This window comes from Danio rerio, chromosome 16 (genome assembly GCF_052040795.2).
Source record: "Danio rerio strain M-AB ecotype USA chromosome 16, GRCz13ab, whole genome shotgun sequence".
NCBI lineage: Eukaryota > Metazoa > Chordata > Actinopteri > Cypriniformes > Danionidae > Danio > Danio rerio.
Genome location: NC_141036.1, coordinates 21,208,727 through 21,230,776, shown reverse-complemented (window position 1 = coordinate 21,230,776; position 22,050 = coordinate 21,208,727). Strand labels below are relative to the sequence as shown.

The 22,050-nt window shown below is 36.8% G+C and overlaps 1 protein-coding gene across 9 annotated transcripts in view; it reads left to right on the top strand.

Annotated features, from left to right (window-relative positions):
* The window catches only part of fhod3b (formin homology 2 domain containing 3b), a 339,130-nt gene that overhangs the window by 262,312 nt on the left and 54,768 nt on the right, over window positions 1-22,050 (top strand). For 3 of the 9 annotated variants that reach the window (XR_015511250.1, XM_087286864.1, XM_087286863.1), the window contains exons 10-15: window positions 2,622-2,863; window positions 8,313-8,387; window positions 14,691-14,738; window positions 17,764-17,880; window positions 19,086-19,220; window positions 20,826-20,876. Coding sequence is in view for 8 of the 9 variants with exons in the window: in XM_087286864.1 (XP_087142990.1) it covers window positions 2,622-2,863; window positions 8,313-8,387; window positions 14,691-14,738; window positions 17,764-17,880; window positions 19,086-19,220; window positions 20,826-20,876 (668 nt within the window). In the remaining variant the exon portion in view is untranslated. Of the gene's footprint in view, window positions 1-2,621; window positions 2,864-8,312; window positions 8,388-8,784; window positions 9,190-14,690; window positions 14,739-17,763; window positions 17,881-19,085; window positions 19,221-20,825; window positions 20,877-22,050 lie in introns of all 9 variants that reach the window. The other 6 variants (XM_087286862.1, XM_087286861.1, XM_087286866.1 and 3 more) reach the window with 3 other exon arrangements.

The following is a 22,050-nucleotide window of genomic DNA, read 5'->3' as shown; positions in this document are numbered from 1 at the left end:
TCGTTGTGGCGAGGTACATAGCATTTCCGTTCCCCCCCTCGGAGAACGAAGGGTTACTTTAGTAACCGTAGCATTCCCCTTTGGATGGGAAACTCCAATGCTATGTGGAAACTTTCACTATGGGGAAATCAATGGAAAACGCCACAACGAAATAACCTTACCGTGTCCCTGGCGAAGGGTGTGCCACGCAGTACAGCGAGCGCACCTACAATGCCGCAAGATGCAGTCTCGAAAATAACATAGTAAGAGTCGAAAATAACATAGTAAAAAAGGGTTTTTAAATACCACAGTACGCTGGGACAGCATTCAGTCCCGATAGGGAGGACACTGCGGAGTTCACCTGCTACCCAAGGAGGGGAGACCTGGTGACAGCCTGTGGACCAGCCCTGAAGGGGGGAGGATGATTAGCAGGGAGGGAAGACACGAGCGGAACAGCGGAGGTGGATAGCCCGGCAGGGAAAGCGGTTACGTTCCCGCCGGTAGATGACTTTGCCCATCGCATCCAACTCCTCCATCAACGCAGTGAACTCCTGGGTAAATTCACCCACGGTGTTGTCGAACAGGCCAGCCTTTGATATGGGCGAGTTGAGTAAGCGAGCTTTGTCAGCATCGCGCAAATCTGCCAGGTTAAGCCAGAGAGGGCGCTCCTGGACCACTAATGTGGCCATCGACCTTCCTAGGACACACGCAGCCGACTTGGTGGTACGCAGAGCATAGTCGTTGCAGTGCGGAGCTCATGGAGCAGGCCTGGGTTGGAACCACCCTTGTGCAGCTGGGCCAGCGCCTGCGCTTGGTAGCGCTGGTAGGTGGCCATAGTGTGCAAGGCGGGGGCAGCCTGGCCCGCAGCTCTGTAGGCTCTGTTTCCAGGGGAGGCAGATAACCTGCAGGCTTTGGGCGGGAGCTGAGGCGGACCCCACCAGGAGGATGTGCAATGCAGACATAAATTGACCGCAATAGCGTGCTCCATCTGGGAAATTGGCTAATACCCCCCTCCGCCATCGAGAGTGGTGAGGGCGGAGGCGGTCGCAGATCGGGCAGAGAAAGGTGCCCTCCAAGACTACGTGAGCCTACTTTGTACCTACGGAAAGCAGGGGACGGGAGGTCTACTAGCTTTCTTAGTGTCCTCCACGTAACTCCCATCTAGTCGGTCCACAGAGCTGGGGGATAAACCATCTCCAACCCCATGGCCAAAGCAGCACAGAAAAGCACGGCTAGCATATCCGCTTCTGGATCTGGAACCACGCTTGCCACCCCGAAGGGAGGGAGGGGGTCTGGATTGCAGTGATGGACATCTCGTCCTCGTTGTCATCAAGCGAGAGGGCGACCATCATTGAAGACAGATCTCTTCTCTCGCTCGAAGCTTGGAAGGAGAGTGCTACGGAGTGGGAGGTCCGCGAGCCCGAGGGCACGACCCTGTTGCTCTTTTAGGAAACTTGCTTCCTTATACAAACCAAAATCTTTGGAGGACCAGTCCCAAAGGCTGCCAGGCAAGGGAGAAGAACCCAGCTCGACTGTCTGCCAATGCGGGAACACGCTCTGGGCCAGGAGAAGCTGCTTTTCGATGTATCTCTGGTAGACAGCTTGAGGAAACCCTCAGTTACTCTCTCAGAAGCTTGTGAAAGGCTCTGAAAGCGAAAATGATGTCGAGAATTGCACTAGCTGCGTCTTTATGGTAAGACTTGATTGTCATTGACGCCAGATGTGCACGCTGACGCCGCCAACTCATTGGCATTTCATTGGCCCGATTTTTTTACTCTTTAAGATGATTGGTTTCTGGTAAAAACCCTATAGTGGACGTTTCCACATAGCATTGGAGTTCCCCATCCAAAGGGGAACATCAATCTCCATATGAACACATTTTATAGTGTGGTCAGTTTGCTCATTAGCCCCATTGGGTTTGAGTTTGGTGAAACACAGTTTGACAAAAGGGATGAAAGCAATGTACAACCAAGGTGGTAAAACATATATTTACTATTGAGAACACTATTGTTTGGGATTAGGTGAGGGCAGCATGGTGGCTCAATGGTTACACACAGTCACCTTGCAGTAAGAAGGTCGCTGGTTTAAGTCCCAGCTGGGGGTGTGTGCATTTTGTATCCGTGTTCGCGTGGGTTTCCTCCGAGTACTACGATTTCCCCCACAGTACATAGAAATGCACTATATTGAATTTAATAAATTAAATCGGACGTAGTGTAAGTGTGTGAATGTGAGAGTGTATGGGTGTTTCCCAGTACTGGATTGCAGCTGGAAGGGCATCCACTGCATGAAGCATATTCTGGATAAGTTGGTGATGAATAAAGAGACGAAGCCGAAGGAAAATATATGAATGAATGGCTGAATGAAAGTTGTGGCTATGTGCAAAAATTATCTGAAGCATATGACAAAACAAAGTGCAAGAATGTATTTCAGATTCACAATAATGCAGACATTTTCTTGTAGATTTGTTATCTGAAATGTGCAACAAAACATACTCAAAGAAATGCATTTTATATTTTGCAAAAATATGTAGGCTGTGTATTTATTTTCATTGTCGCAATGTAGACACATGATTTATAAATCATTTAACATGATGTAGCTGTGATTGTTAATACAATGTTACTCTAATAAACGTGTATTTATAGGCAACTCTTCGTCATGAAGACGGTGATGATGAAGCTCAGTCTCCTCCATCTGGACATAAATGTCGGCGTCGGGCTAGTGTTGGAGCAACACCTGAGAGACGGGGTTTGGAACGACGGCGTAGCCGAAGACATTCACTCCAGAACGGAAAAGGCCACACTTCTGCTCCAACTTCCCCCTGTCACAGCCATACACCCAACATCCTGTCCTTTAACAGCCAGAGGATAGAAGACATCAGTGAAAGGTGAGAAGAGGAGAGAGAGAGGATTAGAAGTGGATTTTACATACCATATTTTGTCTTACTGCAGTTTTAAAATCCAACAGCTAAAATGTACGTTTCATTATTTTTCTTTAGGTATTTTAAGTATTTAATGAATGAATCAATTAATCAATTATTCAGTGAATAAATGAATGAATGAATGAATGCATGAATGAATTGATTGATTAATTAAATAATTAATGAATCAAGTAATTTGTTTGTTTGTTTTTTATTTATTTTAAATTTTTCCTTTATATGTAAGTACATATAATGTAATTTGATGCACAAATTAATGAATATTATATTTTATTTTACTGTTTTGTTTTGATTAATTATCCAGACTTTATAAAAGTCTGTGTGGCAAAAATTGCACTCAGGACCTGCAATAATGTTTTGTTTGTTTGTTTGTTTGTTTGTTTGTTTGTTGAGTTTTTCTATGTATTTTTGTGAAATATATTTACAATTAACATATATAAATCAAGACAAACATCTAAAACAAGAAATTTATTAATAAATTAATGTTGTCTTCCAAAAAAAGTGAAAATCCTGCACTAAGCCATTTTTCCCCTCCCCCTCCCCTGATGTATTCATTTTCTGCCATAAAACACAATGTGCAGCTCAGGATGTACTGGTTTTCAAAGAACGGGAAGCAGTTTTATATTGGGTGTTCTATCATGTTACTTTTGACATGAGACTTTTTAAGTTTTAAAAAAAGATGGAGAATTTAATAATGCACAGGGAGAGACGTAGAGCACTTGCTAGTGAACAGACATTCATATAAATCAAATACACATGAGGGAGAAGGGAAATAGGAAGTTACTAAAATATAGAGGTCCGATTCATGCATACTTTTCAGGGCTGTAGCACAGCATGAGGTACTCTGTCCCGTCCTTGTATGATTTGCTGTAAACTATAATCATACAACTTTATAGATATCCTTTTAATGTTTCAAGGGACAAAGGTGAACACAAGAATATCCGAACTAGGAATGGCAGCAGTATATCAACCATGCAAAAAGACTTCATGTGGTTTTTCCCTCAAATAGCAAGATAGAAAGATCATGCAAGGCAGCAGATGGAGAGAAAGAGTAGCCAGTGTGTGTTAGAGGAACATTTTGTATCTTGATCTTACTAAGTAGAAATTCTACTTGCCAGTTTGTGGATGGGCCGTCCTGTTTGATAAACTCACTGAGTCCTGGAGACAAGAGTAAAGATCTAATCTTGAGAACACCAGAGTTTTAACAGCTTCTTCATGAAAAATGTGCAATTTATTTATTTAACATTTTTCATGCTCCAGTGGATAGGTTTAGTAATGTTACTTTTATGCCATAGAATAAATACTTTTTATGGTCTTTAAAATGAAATAACATAAACAAAGGAGGCTGAGAATAATGCTTAGAGGTCACTTAGAACCATATGTCATGGGATTTTAAAAGGCCACTTTCAGACATTGAAAGTCAGCGAATTTCTATATTTTTGTCATGTAATATCATAAAGTCATTATTTCGTTTTTCCATTAATATTATAATTATGAATTTCACTTTCTATTTATTTAAATGTATTTTTTAATAAAAAGTTAATTTGTTTTATAATGTGTTGGATGTCTTGTTAAAATTGTTACAATTAGTTTAAATGATAATCACATAAATCAAATGCAGTCACCTGCATTAAAGACATTTTAATATTTCAGTTTAGCTTTTAGCAGGCTTTATCACTCTTAAAAAGTCATGACAACATGATAAGTTTTTTGTTCATTATAGGTCGTGGAAATTATTTTTTTTATAGAATTAGTTTTTTTTTTTTCAGGAAAAAGTCAAGAAATTTGACAATTGGCTTATAAGAAATGCTGCTTATGTGACCCTGAAAAAAACACTGTTTTGTTGTATTTTTAATTCCATTAAAATCAATGAATTCTTATTCATTAACATTTATTTAATCATTTATTAATTCACTGATTTTCCTTTGGCTTAGTCCCTTTATTCATCAGGAGTCACCACAACGGAATGAACCGCCAAGTTATCCAGCATACTGTATGTTTTACACAGCAGATGCCCTTCCAGCTGCAACCCAGTACTGGGAAACTTCTGCATACACTCATTCACACACATACACTTCAGCTAATTGAGTTTATTCAATTCAGCTGTAACATGTCTTTGAACTGTGGGGGAAACTCCACACAAATATGCCAACTGACCCATTCGAGGCTCGAACCAGATACTTTGAGGCGACAGTGAAATGCACTGCACAATATTATGAAATAAAAAAATATATTTTACCTCATCTTGCATTTTTTTAAGAAATATATTATTATGTGTTTTTTTTATGGAAATACTAATACAATTTTATTTTCATGTCATATTTTGTAAAATGTATTTTTTAAATCTTCTTACCAATTTTGCAAGTTTGCACAACTCCATAGTAAACTATAACATTAAAGAGCATTTGACCATCTGAAAACTGCTCATTGGCCAGAAAAGTAGGAATCAATAAAATGACAACAAAAGCCTCACATCACTCTCGTTCCTTTGTAAAGCCGCAGAGACGGCTTATACTTCAGATTATTGATGGCAGGATCTGTTGGTAGTGATATTTCTTGGAGCGGTTTGCTTGACAGATAGTTGAATTGATCCCTGTCAGTCATTTGATGTTGAAGTCTGTTAGATCTCCTACCACGGAAATTAGAAAAGGCTTTGAAGTGCAGTGTTTTCCATATTAGTAATACATAGCAGTCTGCTGGGAGAAGGAGAGACCCTTTTTATGGATTCAATGTTTTGCTGTATTAGTGGTTGTGTCACTCAGAAGTTCTCATCTAGTGTGCCGTGACACAAAAATTGGATTATATGTATGTTCTGGAAATGAGTAGGAATGGGAGTTATGAAAGGGGGAAAGACTGAGGTTCTGTAGCAATTTAATTGTTTTTAAGGAATTAAGAGATTTATATTTTGAGAGTTTGGAAGTTTTAATACAATTGCAGTGTCAAATGTTAAATGTACAACACTTTCCAAAGTGTTACATTTAACAAAGTGTTTCAAGTATCCAGAGTCTTTAATTGCTGTAAAGGTAAAAAAAAAAAATGTTCGTCCAAAAATGTAAAAGAAAATCACTCTTTACTTGTTTCAAACTTTTATGAGTTAATTTCTTTTGTTAAACACACACACACACACATGCAAACACCCACGCACGCACTCACACAAACACTCACACAGACATTCACAATAGATCACTTGAAGAAAACTGGAAACCTGTTACCACTGAATTCCATAGAAAGTTTTGTCTTTTATGGACGTCAATGGTTACAGATTTTCAGCTTTCTTCAAAATATTTTTCAACAGAATTAAAAAGACATATAAAGGTTTGGAACCACGTGAGTGTGAATAAATAGATAGTACTTTTTTTTTTTTAAGTAAATTAGGAGTAAGCTGTGTTAAGTGAATAAACAAAATAATCTCTTGTTGTTTTGTTACTTCTGAAGCCATAGCTTGTGTGTGCAGTGTCTGTTTTGAGCATAAACTCATGCTGCTTTCACACTGGAAATGTTATACTTCTCAATGAAGTTGTAATTACAAGTTTGTCAGGCTTAAGTGCTTCCTTGTTGTAAGAATAGGAATAATGGGGCATTGCCAATTTTTAGTAGGGAAACGGCATATTGAAGCCAAAATGTGCTGAAAACAATTAGTCCACATATTTTGAATACATCATTTTAACACCATTTATAGTTTTTTTCCAACTCCTCACAAAATCTTTTCATGTCACACAATTTCTGAAACTTCTCACTCAAAATGCAAAACTACACAACAAACAGCTGTTTTCAATTGCATAACAATTTTTTTTTTTAAAACACTACACACAACTCTACCTAAAACACAAAAATCTAAATGTAAGCTACTTAATTTCTATTTTCAAACACAACCAATAAAAATGCTACACTTATTCAGCAGGTCACACAAACACACTCCCGAAATGTGGAGACACTACTTTCTTTACTGTTCACTAGGGCCAGATGGAATCTGCGGACATTTGTTTGTTATTTCTGCGCATAATTTTGTTAAAAATCTGCAGATTTATGCATATTGGATGCATGATTTTGGGAGATTCATAACTAAAAACTTAATATATGAAATAAAAAAGATATACTTTTTTGACATTTATTTAATGTTTACAATGCAAATCCAATTAGATCCACTTATTTGGTAAACAAAGCAAGTCTCTCGTGTAATATAACCAATAAAAGAGAAAAGACTTTTTTTTTACTGTACAAACTACAATCTGCATAAATCATATAAATATTTTCATATTGGGTCAATAATATTATTGAAATAAATGTAAATACTGAATAAATATACATGTACACACATTTCCACAAGTAAATAACAAAATCAATGATGGGCTAAAAATCTGTGGAGCTCTGCGGAATTCTGCGTGAGCAGATTCCGTGTGGACCTACTGATCACTAACCAATCACTGCTTCACTGTAAAACATTATATTGAACTGTAGATATTTTTTATGCTAAAGCAAAGTGTTTGTCATTTGATGCAAATGCTTCATTATGATATGTTTATAGCATTTTGAATGCAGTGTTTTTAGAAAATGTAAGGCATTTTGCATTTTGTGTGTGCAGATTTGAGAATTGTGTGTAATTTTTAAAAAAAGTTAGCATTGTTTTTAAAATGTGTGTAAGCAGTTGGAAAAAATGGTAAAACATTGCCTACACTGTTATTTAACTACTGTTAAATAAATGTTGTTTCCACTGTGTAAAACAATTACAATACCAAACAAATGATTATTTTATTTTAGGGATGTAGTGCTTTACAAAAGTCATGGTTCGATTCAATTTGGCACCGGTGTCAGTTTAGTATGAATATTAAAGCATGATATATTAGTTACTTTAAACAATGATGGAGCAATACTTACCCATCTTCTAGAAGCAGCATATAAAACAAAAATCTTCTTAGATTCAAAAAAAAAAAAAAAAAAAAAAATATATATATATATATATATATATATATATATATATATATATATATATATATATATATATATATATATATATATATATACACTGTATCAGTAGTTTCATTTACATATTTACTTCTCATAATATAACGTATAACATAATATAGTTTTAAGCTTGGAAACTCATAATTACTATAATTCTGATTCCAAACATGTGAAGACAGCATTATTTGCAGTGGTTTGTCCTCTATGTTGTATTGATGTGACATTATATCATCTAAAAAAAATCTGAAACATTTAACCAGTTAACGTGAAATCACTTTCTACAAATGTTTTGTGTTGTTTATTCCTGTGCCATTTTGTCTGTAGTCAGAGCATGTGGTGAAGGTTCCTGTTCTTGTTATCTCCTTTCATTCCCGCTCTTCCTTTTCTTTCTTTAATCATTCCTCCTTGCAACCCTCAACCCTCCTTTTCGCTACAGAGAGGATGAGGAAGAGGAGGAGGAAAAGGATGAAGAGTTTCAGAAAGCAGCACTTTCTAGACAGGCATCTGGAAGGTATTTTAGCAGAATAAGATTGCCGGGTGTAGAGCAGGGATTGTCACACTCGATCCTGGAGGTCCGGTGTCCTTGCAGATTTTTAACTCCAACTCACCTCAACACACCTGCTAGGATGTTTCTAGAAAGCCTAGTAAGAATTTTGAGTAGCTAGCCCAGGTATGTCTGATTGGTGTGTCTGATTGGGGTTGGAACTAAACTTTGCGGTACACCGGCCCTCCATTACTGAGTTTGAGAACCCCTGGTGTAGAATCCTAAAACTAGACAATTTTGTAGATCCTTATCCATTTTTAGATGCTATCTCTTCCTTGACTTCTCTGACATAAATGTCTCTTATGATATCATGGTGTTCCCCATCATTTACTAGATTTTTTTGCTGTTATTCTGTCATTTGTAGCTGGGTGGCATCAACAGTAGAGGACGCTTCTAGCTTGTGTTTGCCTTTAAGGTGCATGGTCAACTTCATTCCAAATGCTGCTGACACAGAAAATGCAGAAAAACCTCGGAACAGGTCTGGGATCAGGGTTATCCACAAGGCCCCAATGTCCTCTCCTCCTTTTACCCCCGATTTTGTCCCCCCGTTATCACCCAGACTGTCTTCTTGGTCTTCAGTCAGATCTTTAGGAGCCGTCCCATCCCAGGGTTCCTCTGTCACCTCCTCAGCCTCCACTTCCCCGGGCGAAGAGCCCCAATCCCCTGTCCTCCCTCTTCTCTCTTCCAACCTTCTTCATACTTGCCCAGAGGATTTGGACGAGGTGTTTGTAGGCACTCTACAGGGTCAAGATCCAGACAAACACTGCAGGTAGTGCAGATAGACGCAGTAGATTCTCGCCACTCACAGTACAAGTTTCCTCGCATGTGCATATGGGCTCTGTTTCAAACCTTAGTAAGCTGCCTTGTGCGTACATAAACGGCATAGTTATAGATTGTATGCACCTTCCTGACACAAGCTGCTCCAGTAGACAATTGGCTGGAGAAATGAACTCAATTTTAAGAAAGAATCTCAAATACCTTTAAGAGTTTAAACAATTCCGAAATCCGGAATGTGCAGAATTTTGAATTTGAGACTTGTTGATTTGAAAATTGTGCTAAAATTTATTGAATTGGGATTTGAAGAAATCTATCTGTCTGTGTCTGTACATCTATCTGTCCATCCATCCATCAATCCAACCATTCATCCTTTCATTTACCCACAAATCGTTCCAGTCCTGGGGTCCGTTCTTTGTACCTCGCTTAAATGATCTAAGATGATTTGGCAGATCCTGGATCTGTTCATTTTCATAACTGATCTCTGGCTAGTTTGGTTCTTCAAACAAGTTCGCGAGTCAGATTAAAATGTCTGGATGAACTGATCTGAGATCGATGCGTGTGTTGTGAAGGACAGATCTATCGATCCTCGAAATCATGATCAGCAATGCAACGACTGGCTGACAGCACAGCAGCATAATGACATCATCTGTTTAATATTTAATTATTTATGTGAGCTTAATTACATAAAATAAACAGTTTGTTAAATATCAACTGTCAAAACATGTTTACGACTGCATAAATGTATTACTGCTTTTAAAAAAGACACATTGTGCATTTCTATTATCATACACAAATTGTACTAAAGCGGTCTAAATTGTTCATATCAATAGGTTTTCTCTTTGCACCTGCAGCTGGCAGTCTTTGTACTTTCATTTCGGGGGTGATGATTGCATAAGTTTTATTAATAAATATAAATATCAGAATTCGGCACATACTTGTAGTATTATCTTTGCTTGAACTGACTTGATCTAATACTGTTTATAGGACATAAGCCTGCTCCCGACCAGGTTTGATCTACCAGAACTGTTGCTATGACAACAACTCTCAGATCAGTTTTGATGAACGAAACGATCCTGGATCGTGTCAATTCATCAATAACCAAATCCAGCTAACTAAGTAATCCACGTACGAATAACAGACCCCTGAGGTTTGTGGGTTGTTGGGGGTTTGTGTATTCCAAAGTTTGCATGTTATTAAAAGACTATCCCAGCAAACTCATAAGCAGTGAAATTTCAAACTTTTAAATTAGTTAGAAATTGTTTAGATGATGCAGTGGCACAGTAGGTAGTGCTGTTGCCTCACAGCAAGAAGGTCGCCGGTTCTAGCCTTGGCTTGGTCAGTTGGCGTTTCTGTGTGGAGTTTGCATGTTCTCCCTGCATTCGCGTGTGTTTCCTCTGGGTGCTCCTGTTTCCAAAGACATGTGGTACAGGTGAATTGGGTAAGCTAAATTGTCCGTGGTAATCTAAATTGTCCGTAGCGTATTAGTATGAATGAGTGTGTGTGTGTGGATGTTTCCCAGAGATGGTTTGCGGCTGGAAGGGCATCCGCTGTGTAAAAACATGCTGATTAAGTTGTTAGTTTACTCCGCTGTGGCGACCCCAGAGTAATAAAGGGACTAAACCGAAAAGAAAATGAATGAATGAATGAAAATTGTTTAAATACACTCGCATCTCACCTTTCTTATTATTTGATGGTAGTCGTATATGAATCTCACCTCCTTTATAGTATGCTTCTTACTTGTGCGTTTTGTCTCTCTTGCCATAGTATGCCACTCATACACTTGTCATACTATGCTACTCACACTTGCCTCTTGTCTCACTCGCCATAGTATGCTACTTGCACATGTGGCTCACCTCTTTCGACCAAAAGTATGCTAACGTGACAAAGAATGTCAGAAAACCATCTGTAAATCATAACCAGTTATGGTATGATAACTAAAACCATACTGAATAAAACCATAATGAATAGAAACTATTCATTTTGACATTCCTCCTATCCATATATTTATTGATCTACAGATCTATCTTTCTAACAGCCTTACAGTTTACCTATCAATCTATATGTTGGTCTGTCTATTAGTATGTCTGCTTGCATATCGCTCAAAGTTTGTTTTTACATTACATTACTGTTAACACAAACAGTTTCAAGAATTTCTTTGAATTGCACTTCAAGGGTGAGTTTCTGGTAATGAAGTTGTTGTCTTTTATAGAGTGTTTGAAGCCATAATCTGATAAGTAGTCTTGAAAGATGTCTTTAAAAACATGAGTTGCCTATGTAAGCTGCAAGGTTTAGGACAGAGCCAATCAAAGCTGCATGTCTGATTCAGAGAATGACTTTCACCCCCACAAGTCAAGTTATGAGATCACTGAGAGTTGAATTTAGGAAACCCATGTCTTTTTTATGAATTCAAATCCAACCTTGACCACAGTAGTTAAACTGTTATATTGTAGGAAGTGTTTCATAGGATTCGCTTGATCTCTGGATCTCCTGTGAATGGCGAGGGTTTATTGTTTTGCCTGTTCCATCAACCTTTTGAATAGAGTTAGACCCTTACCTAAAGGATCATCTCCCTGTCTGTTTGGTCCTAATTCCAAGAGAGCATTGCCTACGCACACCATTACAAATAGCTACACTCACAGTGTATTAACTCATCGCCATGTGCAATTTAGTGGCTTAACCTGTGTTATTTGTCAAATCCTTAGCCCAATAAAATAAGACATGGATACCGCTATGATCATAGCCCGATAAATCTTTATACTCTATGAATTTAATGTTGACTCTTCTATGCAAAATAACGTTTCATAAACTAAAGTCTTTTTTTCCCTCTGAACTGGCCACTGTAGTGCAAGACACTCCCTAAAGGATGCTAACTTTTACTGACATTTACAGCTCATCTGCCTTTCATTGATGCATTGTACCACTACAAAGCCAAGAGAAGCCCGTAAATTAAGTAACATATAAAAGGGCAATTGTATTTCACTCTGGACATTATCTGTAGGGTCTGCATTTCATGAGAATTAAGCTGAAAATGCTTTGCGAAGTCATATGCATGTTTGCCTGACATTAAGACCATGGCAGCTTGAGGAGCCCATGTGGATTATAAATTGGATCAAAGACAGCTTTTTTTTTTTTTAAGTATTCTGAGACTATGAATACGTGTATTATTCATATATTATGCTTTAATAAATGCAATACACATCTGTGTTTAAATTGAATAACAATAGAAAGTTGCAATGGAATTCTAAAATTGCAATGAAAAAAAAAATGCATTCTGTGTGAATATGATGTCTTTTTGGGGGGTGGGGGGAACCTTATGAGTCTGTTGAACTTTTATTATGTTAAACTGGTTAAAAACTGCTTGCTTATAAAATTAGGTTAGAACACGATTAACTTAGTTTAATAAGATACAATGACCTAAAACATATGCTGTCAGGACTAACGGCCTATTCACACTGGGCGTCAGCGTCAACGCTTCCCATTCACTTTGAATGGGTTACGTCAGGCATTGCCGAACTGCATTGTGGATCTGTTGGTGCCGTTTCAGAGGTGTTGCTTGCTGCAGAAGTTGGGAATTTCTCAACTTTTCAAGCAGCAACGGATGCGTCAGCCAATCAAATTGCTTTTTGCAAATACAACAGCTCAGCCGATTGAAGACTAATTTCATTGGCTGACGAGCGTTGACACTGAAGTCCCGTGTGAATCGGTTGTTATTAATCATATAATTTTTTACAGTGTAGTGCCCTAGTATAGTGATGAGAACTGTATACTGTCAGTGATCACCATCTTTCAGAATACTCGTTAAAATGAGGTCCTCATTCCCTGTGTTCAGTAAGAAAAATATCCCTGAATGTTCTTTGAAAAGAGTTGGCATCCTGGCCGGATTTGCACACTGGTCTCATAACCAACCCTGTGTCTACTAACTGCTTCTTCACACCATCTTCCCTCCACCAATAAGCTGGGGTGTATTGTGTGGTCTGGCACATGCAGTCTAGTAGTTTACGTGATTCCCCCAAATGTGTAAAGCACTTTGAACAAACAGAACAATATACAGTTGAAGTCAGGATTATTAGCTCCCCTTTGATTTCTTATATATATTTCCCAAATGATGTTTAACAGAGTAAGGAAATTTTCACAGTATGTCTGCTAATATTTTTCTTTCTGGAAAATACTTATTTGTTTTATTTTGATTAGAGTAAAAGCTATTTAAAAAAAAAAAAAAAACATTTAAGGTGAAAATTATTATTATTAGCTACATTAAGCTATATATTTTCCCAGTGATGGGTTGCAGCTGGAAGGGCATCCGCTGATATGTATGTATAAAACATATGCTGGATAAGTTGGCAGATCATTCCTCTGTGGCGACCCCGGATTAATAAAAAGGGACTAAGCCAAAAAGAAAATGAATGAATGAATGAAGCTACAGTATATATTTTTTGATAGCCTACAGAACAAACCATAATTATACAGTAACTTGCCTAATTACCCTAACCTAGGGATGGGCAAACTTGATCCTCGAGGGCCGGTGTCCCTGCAGAGTTTTGTTCCAACACTAGTCAAACACAACTGAACATGCTAATCAGTGTCTTTAAGATCACAAGAAATCTATAAGCAGGTGTGTTTGATTAGGGTTGGAGCTAAACTGTGCAGGACACCGGCCCTCCAGGACCGAGTTTGCCCACCCCTGCCCTAACCTGCCTAGTTAACCTAGTTAAGCCTTTAAATGTCACTTTAAGTTGTAAAGAAGTGTCTTGAAAAATATCAAGTAAAATAATATACTGTCTTCAAAACAAAGATAAAATAAATCAGTTATTAGAAATGGCTTATTAAAACTATTATTTTTTAGAAAAAATTATCTGTTAAACAGAAATTAAGGGAAAAAATAAACCGGGCTAATAATTCAGAGAGGTCTTCAACTGTATAAAGCCTATCAAATGTACACAAATACAATGACTAGGTTTAGACCCACAAGTTGAGTGAGCTCATTATTTCATTATATGTTCATTATTTAAACTAGAACGATGATTTGATTTTAAATTATCACTGATTACAGTTCTAACTAATGCTTTAAACAAGGCATTTGCAATAAAAGTACAAAGTTGATATCAAAGTTGTTCTGGAAACAGTAGGCTTGACTAGTTAGACACAGAATACATTTTTGTTAAACAGCAAGTTACATTGTAGCATGGAAACACATCCCTGGTTAGCATTAAGTTTTTTTTTCACTCAAAACTACTGTATTATTACACTAAGTGGCAATAGCATGCATTTAAAGCATGCAATTATTTGTTTTCATTCTATTAGCTTTTGGCTATATAAAAAATCTCTATTTATCTAATGGCGTCTGCTTTGATTTACTTTCTGTCTGTATTGTGACTGTAGTTGTTTATTTGCTTCACTTTTCCTCTGTTCGCTTTTACTGCCAGTCAGACTAATCCTTCTATAATGTATGTGTTCCCTTCTAACTGCTCTTCATGTTCTGTCTCTTCTGTGCAGTTTGTCAGATGTTAGTTACCCAAACACACCATGCAGTTCTTGTGGCAGGTAAGGGAACATGTTAGACTCAAATTTGCAAATCCATTTGTGAGGCCTGATGTGCTATATTAATATATATATAGTTTTTAATATTTATACTGTCAACCTTCAATGAAATCAACCTTCAATCTTTTTTTAGTATTCTGAAATCAAGAATTTAATTTAATTTAATTTAATTTAATTTAATTTAATTTAATTTAATTTAATTTAATTTAATTTCAATCAGATAATGCTGGCTGTAACCATATCAATCAATCCTCTTTTTTTACTCACTGGAATTAATTTTTGGCAGACCAGGCTTATATTTGGCAATTCTAAATCAATTACTAACCCTTTAAAGTGTGTTTGACTCTCTGTTCTTTCAGGTGCTCTTTGAAAAGTAGAACAGTGTCTGTTTATTTCACTGGTATTAAGCCAGGAATCATTCCCAGCTCTCAGTTCTAGCCCTGATAATGTTTGTAATGAATCACAGCATATTCAAAGATGGAGGCAGGTTTAAGGAGCGACTGACAGTATGTCAATGAACTCTTTTAATAAAGATGTGGGATTGCGCAGGGAAACAAGTCTCCACACGTCTTCAATCATACCTCCATATACAAGGTCATATCGCGTACATCTCCAGTCGACAATCTGAACTGGCAGTCTGCTTTATGTAGGGAAAAGAGTTTATTTTGTCACCCACTGATGTGAAAGCTGCATTCAGCCAAGCACCTGTATGTGTTTGTGTGTGCTTGTGTGTATGTGGCTTCACATTGGCCTCTGTGTTGCAGTCCTGATGGAGAAAGTAAATGAAATCATCTGGAATCATAGCTTCACCCCCCTGGCTGTGTGTATTAGCTGATGATATGTGTGATAAATGAAGTGAACAGAAAAGATGGTCATTAGTTATTTTGGATAAATCAAGACTTCAGCTTTATGCTGTTAAGAGGTCGACTTCAGGACAACAAATTTCCACAAATCAAATCGGTTTTGTTTGTGTGTGTGTATATGGGTCAAAAATAGAAGGGATTTTCAGGCATCAAATAACATCAAAACAATAGTGAAGTACAGGTTTTTTTTCCTACATAAGATTTTTTTTTTTTCCTGAGGCAAAATTAAAGAGAAAGTTCACCTAAAAATGGGACATTGGCTTACAGTAAAAGACTATTATTTTAAAATGTTACCATATATATGGTGACATGAACAAACAATACATTTATTACGGTGTATTTGGAGTATGGCTTTATTTTTACACTTTCCTTGTTACCCATGTTGTATGTTTTTACTGTTAAGTTAATAGTTAAGTATGCCATTTTAAAACCTCAAATATTACACTATGACATTAAAGAACACACTTTATTTTAAGGTACAGTTCTTACTATTAATAAACTACTGAATCTTAGGGGTGAGCGGGGACTAAAGCAATGACATGACGCAACTTTCTAGAAACCCACTTTGAATGTTATGACTCCATTAAATGGGTGTTATCAGTGGTTATCAGCTGATATATATGGGCCAGTAGAGGCCTTAAAGAAGACTCCAGATCTGTTTTTACATTACTGTGATGGTTGAGTTTAGGGTTGGGGTAGGGGCAGCTGATAATAAAATACAATTAATGGAAAGTTTAATAAAAAATAGAAATAATTTTTGTTAACTTCCAACCACAACCATATGTGATGTATAGCTGATTCACCAAGTGGATGGATGAAAAAAAAGCCTTTTTAGCCTACCAGTAGGTACAGAAGGTCCCTACTGGCTCATTTCTATCAGCTGATAACCACTGATAAGCCCCTATAAATTAAGTGATAACAATTCAGTTCTTGAGTGCAAAAAGTTATTTTTTCCTTATTACAAGAGTTTCTCTTTTCATGCATCATACTAATGATCAATCTATAGGTCATTTAGTGAAATAACACGTCCTTAAATTTGCAATGTCTGAGTTTTTCAGTGTAAAAGTAATGCTGTGGTCACATTAGAGTTTGTGCATGCAAAATTCTGTTGTATGGTGATACGAAATGGGGTGGGATTAAACAAGATGATTAGACATTTAAAAAGGCTAGCGATTGGTCGATATTTAACATTTTTGTCCAGAGAGGTCATGTTTTGAACTTCGATTAGTCTCACGCAATTATGTGATGCGATTTCGCAGTTGAGAGTTCACCAAGCTTGAATTTTCCAATGCATTAAACTACGAAACTTGACGCATTCGCGTGCGTATGAATGGAAGTCTATAAGGAGAATAGTAATCAGATTTAAATAGCAAGAGTTTCTGTGGAGACAAAAGTAACACTGTTATTTATGTCTCAGGGCTAATATTCAGACCTCATTTTTCATTTCCTCAGAGTTTTCAGTGTTTTGATTCATGTGTTTTATAAAAATTATTGCACATTGCCAATAATAAAAAAACATATTCAAAATTTTTGGAAAATGTGAACATTTTGCATTGTTAACATGAACTAGGTCATAACAAGTTATATTTAAAAAAAAAACAAGATTAATTTCATAAATCTAGCAACTATTGTTGTGTCACTTTTGACCCACTCACGTGTTACCTTTGACCCTACTGATGGAGTCAAAAGTAACAATGTGCAATTTTTGTTTAAAGTGAAATTATTTGTTAAAAATGCCACCTGATATTGAAAGACCACAATTAAGAGTTAGAAACCACAGCAAAAATATATTTCTGTCAAAAACATTATCTTTTATAATAGGTTTATGAACAAATGGTACAGTACTTCCATCCCTGCCCTCCCCTACTTTTCGCTCAGTAAACTACTAATTTGCTGCTTACTGTAATAATAGTTATAAAGGTAGTAGTTGGGTTTAGGTCTTAGGTAGGGTTTGGGATGTAGGATATGTTCATGCAGAATATGTAATTTATAAGTACTAATAAGCTGTTAATATCCTATTATTAAGCCACTATTTAATGGTGAGAATTGCTACTTAAAGTGTTATTATTTATTAATTATATTTAAGAATTGAAGGACCAAAACAAATTGTGCCATTTGTGATTATTGCTTAAAGATTGGTAAATTCTCTTTCCTGTTTCCTTTAGCAATGGCAATGCAAGCACATATCCCGGCAGGTCATCTGGGGTGTCCAGTGCCCTCTCCACACCCTACAACCGCTTCGGCCCTTCAGGAGGTCCATCTGCAGACAGTAAAGCCGACAGGTGAGCCACTGTTCATCTTTGATGCGCACATGGCTTTGTTTTACAGGAATCTTCAAATGTAACACTTTTGACACTAAAATGGTTATGATTATTGATAAAAGAAATTACAGGATATCTAAAGCATATTTTGAAAGGACATAATATTCTTAAGGTGTCTTACACCTGCAAATCACCCTCTTACTCAAGGATATTTTACTTTTAGAACTGAATTATTTCTTACCAGTTTTCTTTAGCCAACATTTGAAGTGGATCAACCCCTTTCATCAAAGTTACCCTAAAACTTTCTACAACACCCATTCTTGTCTTGTATCTATTTCAAATGTTGATTACTATACTTACTTTGCTGGGTCAAATTGTTACATTAAAGGGAAAAAAATTCCAAAAACACATATTATATATTTTATCAAAAACATTTATTTACAAAAACCCAGACAGGACATGGAGATGTGACAATACAATACCGGACAACAAATAAACTAAACTTAGGGATATAAATAAACAAGAAATAAATAAACAGAATACAAGCAGTGGTGTGACACAGGTGGAAGTAATGAACATTAACAAATGGCGGGAAAACAGAACAAAGAACTCACATGACATAACAAAAGCACTTAGAACACAACACATGGGCTGCGTCCGAAACCGCATACTTCCATACTATATAGTACGCTAAAATCAGTATGCGAGCCGAGTAGTATGTCCGAATTCATAGAATTCAAATATCAGAATGCGAGAAGTACCCGGATGACTTACTACTTCCGGCGAGATTCCGGAGTGCGCACCCCATGCACGCTGCGCAATCCCATGATGGCCTGAGAGCGAATTCATGAATGGGAGTAAAGCGACGCAAATGACGCAGGTACATCACTGAGGACTAGTACGTTTAAATTCAAATGCAGTACCCACTGAGTAGTAGGTGGTTTCGGACTCGGCCATGGGGAATCACATGACATAAATACACAATGAACACAACACAGACACACCAGACTATGACATTGGACAAACACAATGTTTTTGGTTAGGTTAGCTTTGTCATTTGACCCAATGTTGGATAAGAGCAACTCATCATTTTTCAGAGTGTAAACATTTAGTTAATCAAGTATGTTATTACAGTTTATATAAACTTTTTATTTCTGAATTAAAGTAGATACCGCATTTCTGATGTTTCAGCTAAATTTGTGGTTGTTTTTATAACACTGTTCCAGGCCAACTCTGGGTGGATTGTTGACCTCCTCCTACAGGCAGCACCAAGAATCTCTGAACGCTGAACGAGAGCGGAGACGTCTGGAGAGAGAAGAGAGACTTCAACGGATTGAAAGAGAGGAGAGAAACCGCTTCAAGTTTGTGGTCTTTCTCAATTTATCATTATGATTCAGTTTGTTTTTGCACCCCGGCCTGAGTTATTTGATTTATTCCACGAATGCATTAGTGGTTCTGACGTCATGTGGTGTCTCTCGTGTTGGAGATGACTATGAGAAACATTTTGTCCAACTGGTTAGAGAGGCAGTTTCGTCCAATTTTTTTATCAGAGATCAGGGAGTTTTCCTGATACGACAAGTTATTGCTGCTTATTATGGTCATTAAAAAGAAAACTGTTCAGAGCAGACAATAAATAATTGTGATGGGCTGCAGCAAGACAAATACTTGCTCTTTCTGTTTGTCAGGTTTACATTCTACAGTATTTGAGTCTTCTGTTCTGTTTGATGCTATTTTTTGACAGAATAATACAAAACAGGCTCATTGTAAAAACGTACCCCCTCTACATTTTTGGAGATTGCAAATTATGTAGCCAGAGCTACATACGGTTGCATTTTTTCTGTAAAATGAACACTACAGGCGGTATGATACCGCCGACGGCTTCTGTTTCTTTTTGCGTCATATGCGTTGGTGGTCTTGAGACGCAGAAATAAGTTGATGACGGGGTTCAAGTTTGGGAAGGAATGGTTCCGGAAAGCTGTTAAAACAAAAACATCAAAGCAAAAAATAAAATAAAATAAACAAGTAAATAATAGGGTAAGAACTAAAAATAGTAATGGTAAATGGTAAGATCTAAAAATGTTGTAAAAATCAGATGAGGGCTTTTATTTTTCTGGATTGCTGTCAGTTGGGTTTAGGGAAGGGGATAGGTGGGTGTATTGGTCAGTCGGTCAGCCAATAGACAGCCACCACTGGTGGATTTACACAAGTGCATAAGTTGCGAATGGCACTAGTGAGAAAAATTTGAGATCTCAAAAAACGTTATTGATTAGCGAAAAAAAAATGCAAAAAAAAGTACCTTGTAGGACGTATTTTGCGATCTCCAGAAATATATATTGGGTACATATCAATAATGAGCCTGAAAAAAAAAAATAATAATAATAATATATATATATATATATATATATATATATATATATATATATATATATATATATATATATATATATATATATATATATATTTATATATATATATATATATATATATATATATATATATATATATATATATATATTTATATATATATATATATATATATATATATATATATATATATATATATATATGTATATATATATATATATATATATATATATATATATATATATATATATATATATATATATATATATATATATAATTATTATTATTATTATTATTATTTTTTTTTTTTTTACTTTTGTGGCAGCTATGTAATAAGTGGTATAATGCACATCTAGGTGTTTGTGTCCGCAGAATTAACCTGTTCAGTCTTATAAAACAGCCCTCTTCTTTCTTAGAAATTATTTTCTGCTTGAACAACTACCTTGATATACGTTATCTCTTATACATAGACTTGAGTGTTTACTCCTTAATTGACATTAGGATACAATTTAACCCCAAAAATATTCTTAGTAGGTGTTTTGAAAGGCATTCTTTTGCACTTATTTTACATATTTTCTCATGTTGATTTTTCTTTACTGTAGTCGGGATTATGCAGACAAGAGAGAAGAGGTCAGACATGCCCGTGAAGAAAGGTACGTTCTAGCAGGACCTACGATTACAGTAATTCAACACTCTGTTGCTAATATATGTTTGAAGCCTTTTTACCTTCAGAACTGAATTAAGTTAAATATAAAAAAACACTGTATCCCCACAGAAAGAAATTTTCTTTGCCATCCAAAAGGGACTGTTGGTAGTACCCCTCTGAAAAATCCCGTTCACAATTTATTTTGAAGGTCTGTTGGTTGAATTTAAGTTACAATGCATCTATATGCGTGGCGAGGCAGTGGTGCAGTAGGTAGAGCTGTCGCCTTACAGCAAGAAGGTCGCTTGCTCGAACCTCGGCTCAGTTGGCATTTCTGTGTGGAGTTTGCATGTTCTCCCTGCTCCTTCGCGTGAGTTTCCTCCGGGTGCTCCGGTTTCCCCCACAGTCCAAAGACATGCAGTACAGGTGAATTGGGTAGGCTAAATTGTCCGTAGTGTATGAGTGTGTGTGAATTTGTGTGTGGATGTTTCCCAGAGATGGGTTGCGGCTGGTAGGGCAGCCGCTGCATAAAAACTTGCTGGATAAGATAGCGGTTCATTCTGCTGTGGCGACCCCTAATTAATAAAGGGACTAAGCCGACAAGAAAATGAATGAATGCATCTACATGCCAACTAATTCTCTTTAGATTATAAGCAGACTGATGGGTTGGGGTTAGGGTTAGTGTTATGTATGTTGACATGTACTTGCAAAGTTTCTTATAGTCAGTTAAATGTTTGTTGAAGGAGCAATATCAACAGATATTAAGCAGACAGTCTACTAATACTCAAATGGACCATCAAAATAAAATGTTACCAAAATCCCTGCTTCCGTCACTGACAAGTTGTCACCTAAGTTTGCTGTTTCTTACATAACTGTCAGAAGTGTTCAGTGTGTTTTCTGTTGTATAAACCCATCTGCTTCAAAATGTTTTTGCTCATTGTGTTTAGAGATGCTCTGCTGAGGGCCAGATTGGTTTGAGCTGATTGGATTACAGTAATAAACCACCAGTCACAACAATCTCAGACCCAGTTTATGTCTATGTACTATACATTTGCATTGAAATTAATAAAGTGGACATTGAGAAGCATTGATGCTACTAAAAAAGAAAAAAAGATGTGATTCTTATGTTTCCGATGATGATGATGGACGTAAAATCTTTATGCTAAAGGTTATCTTGCTTTTTT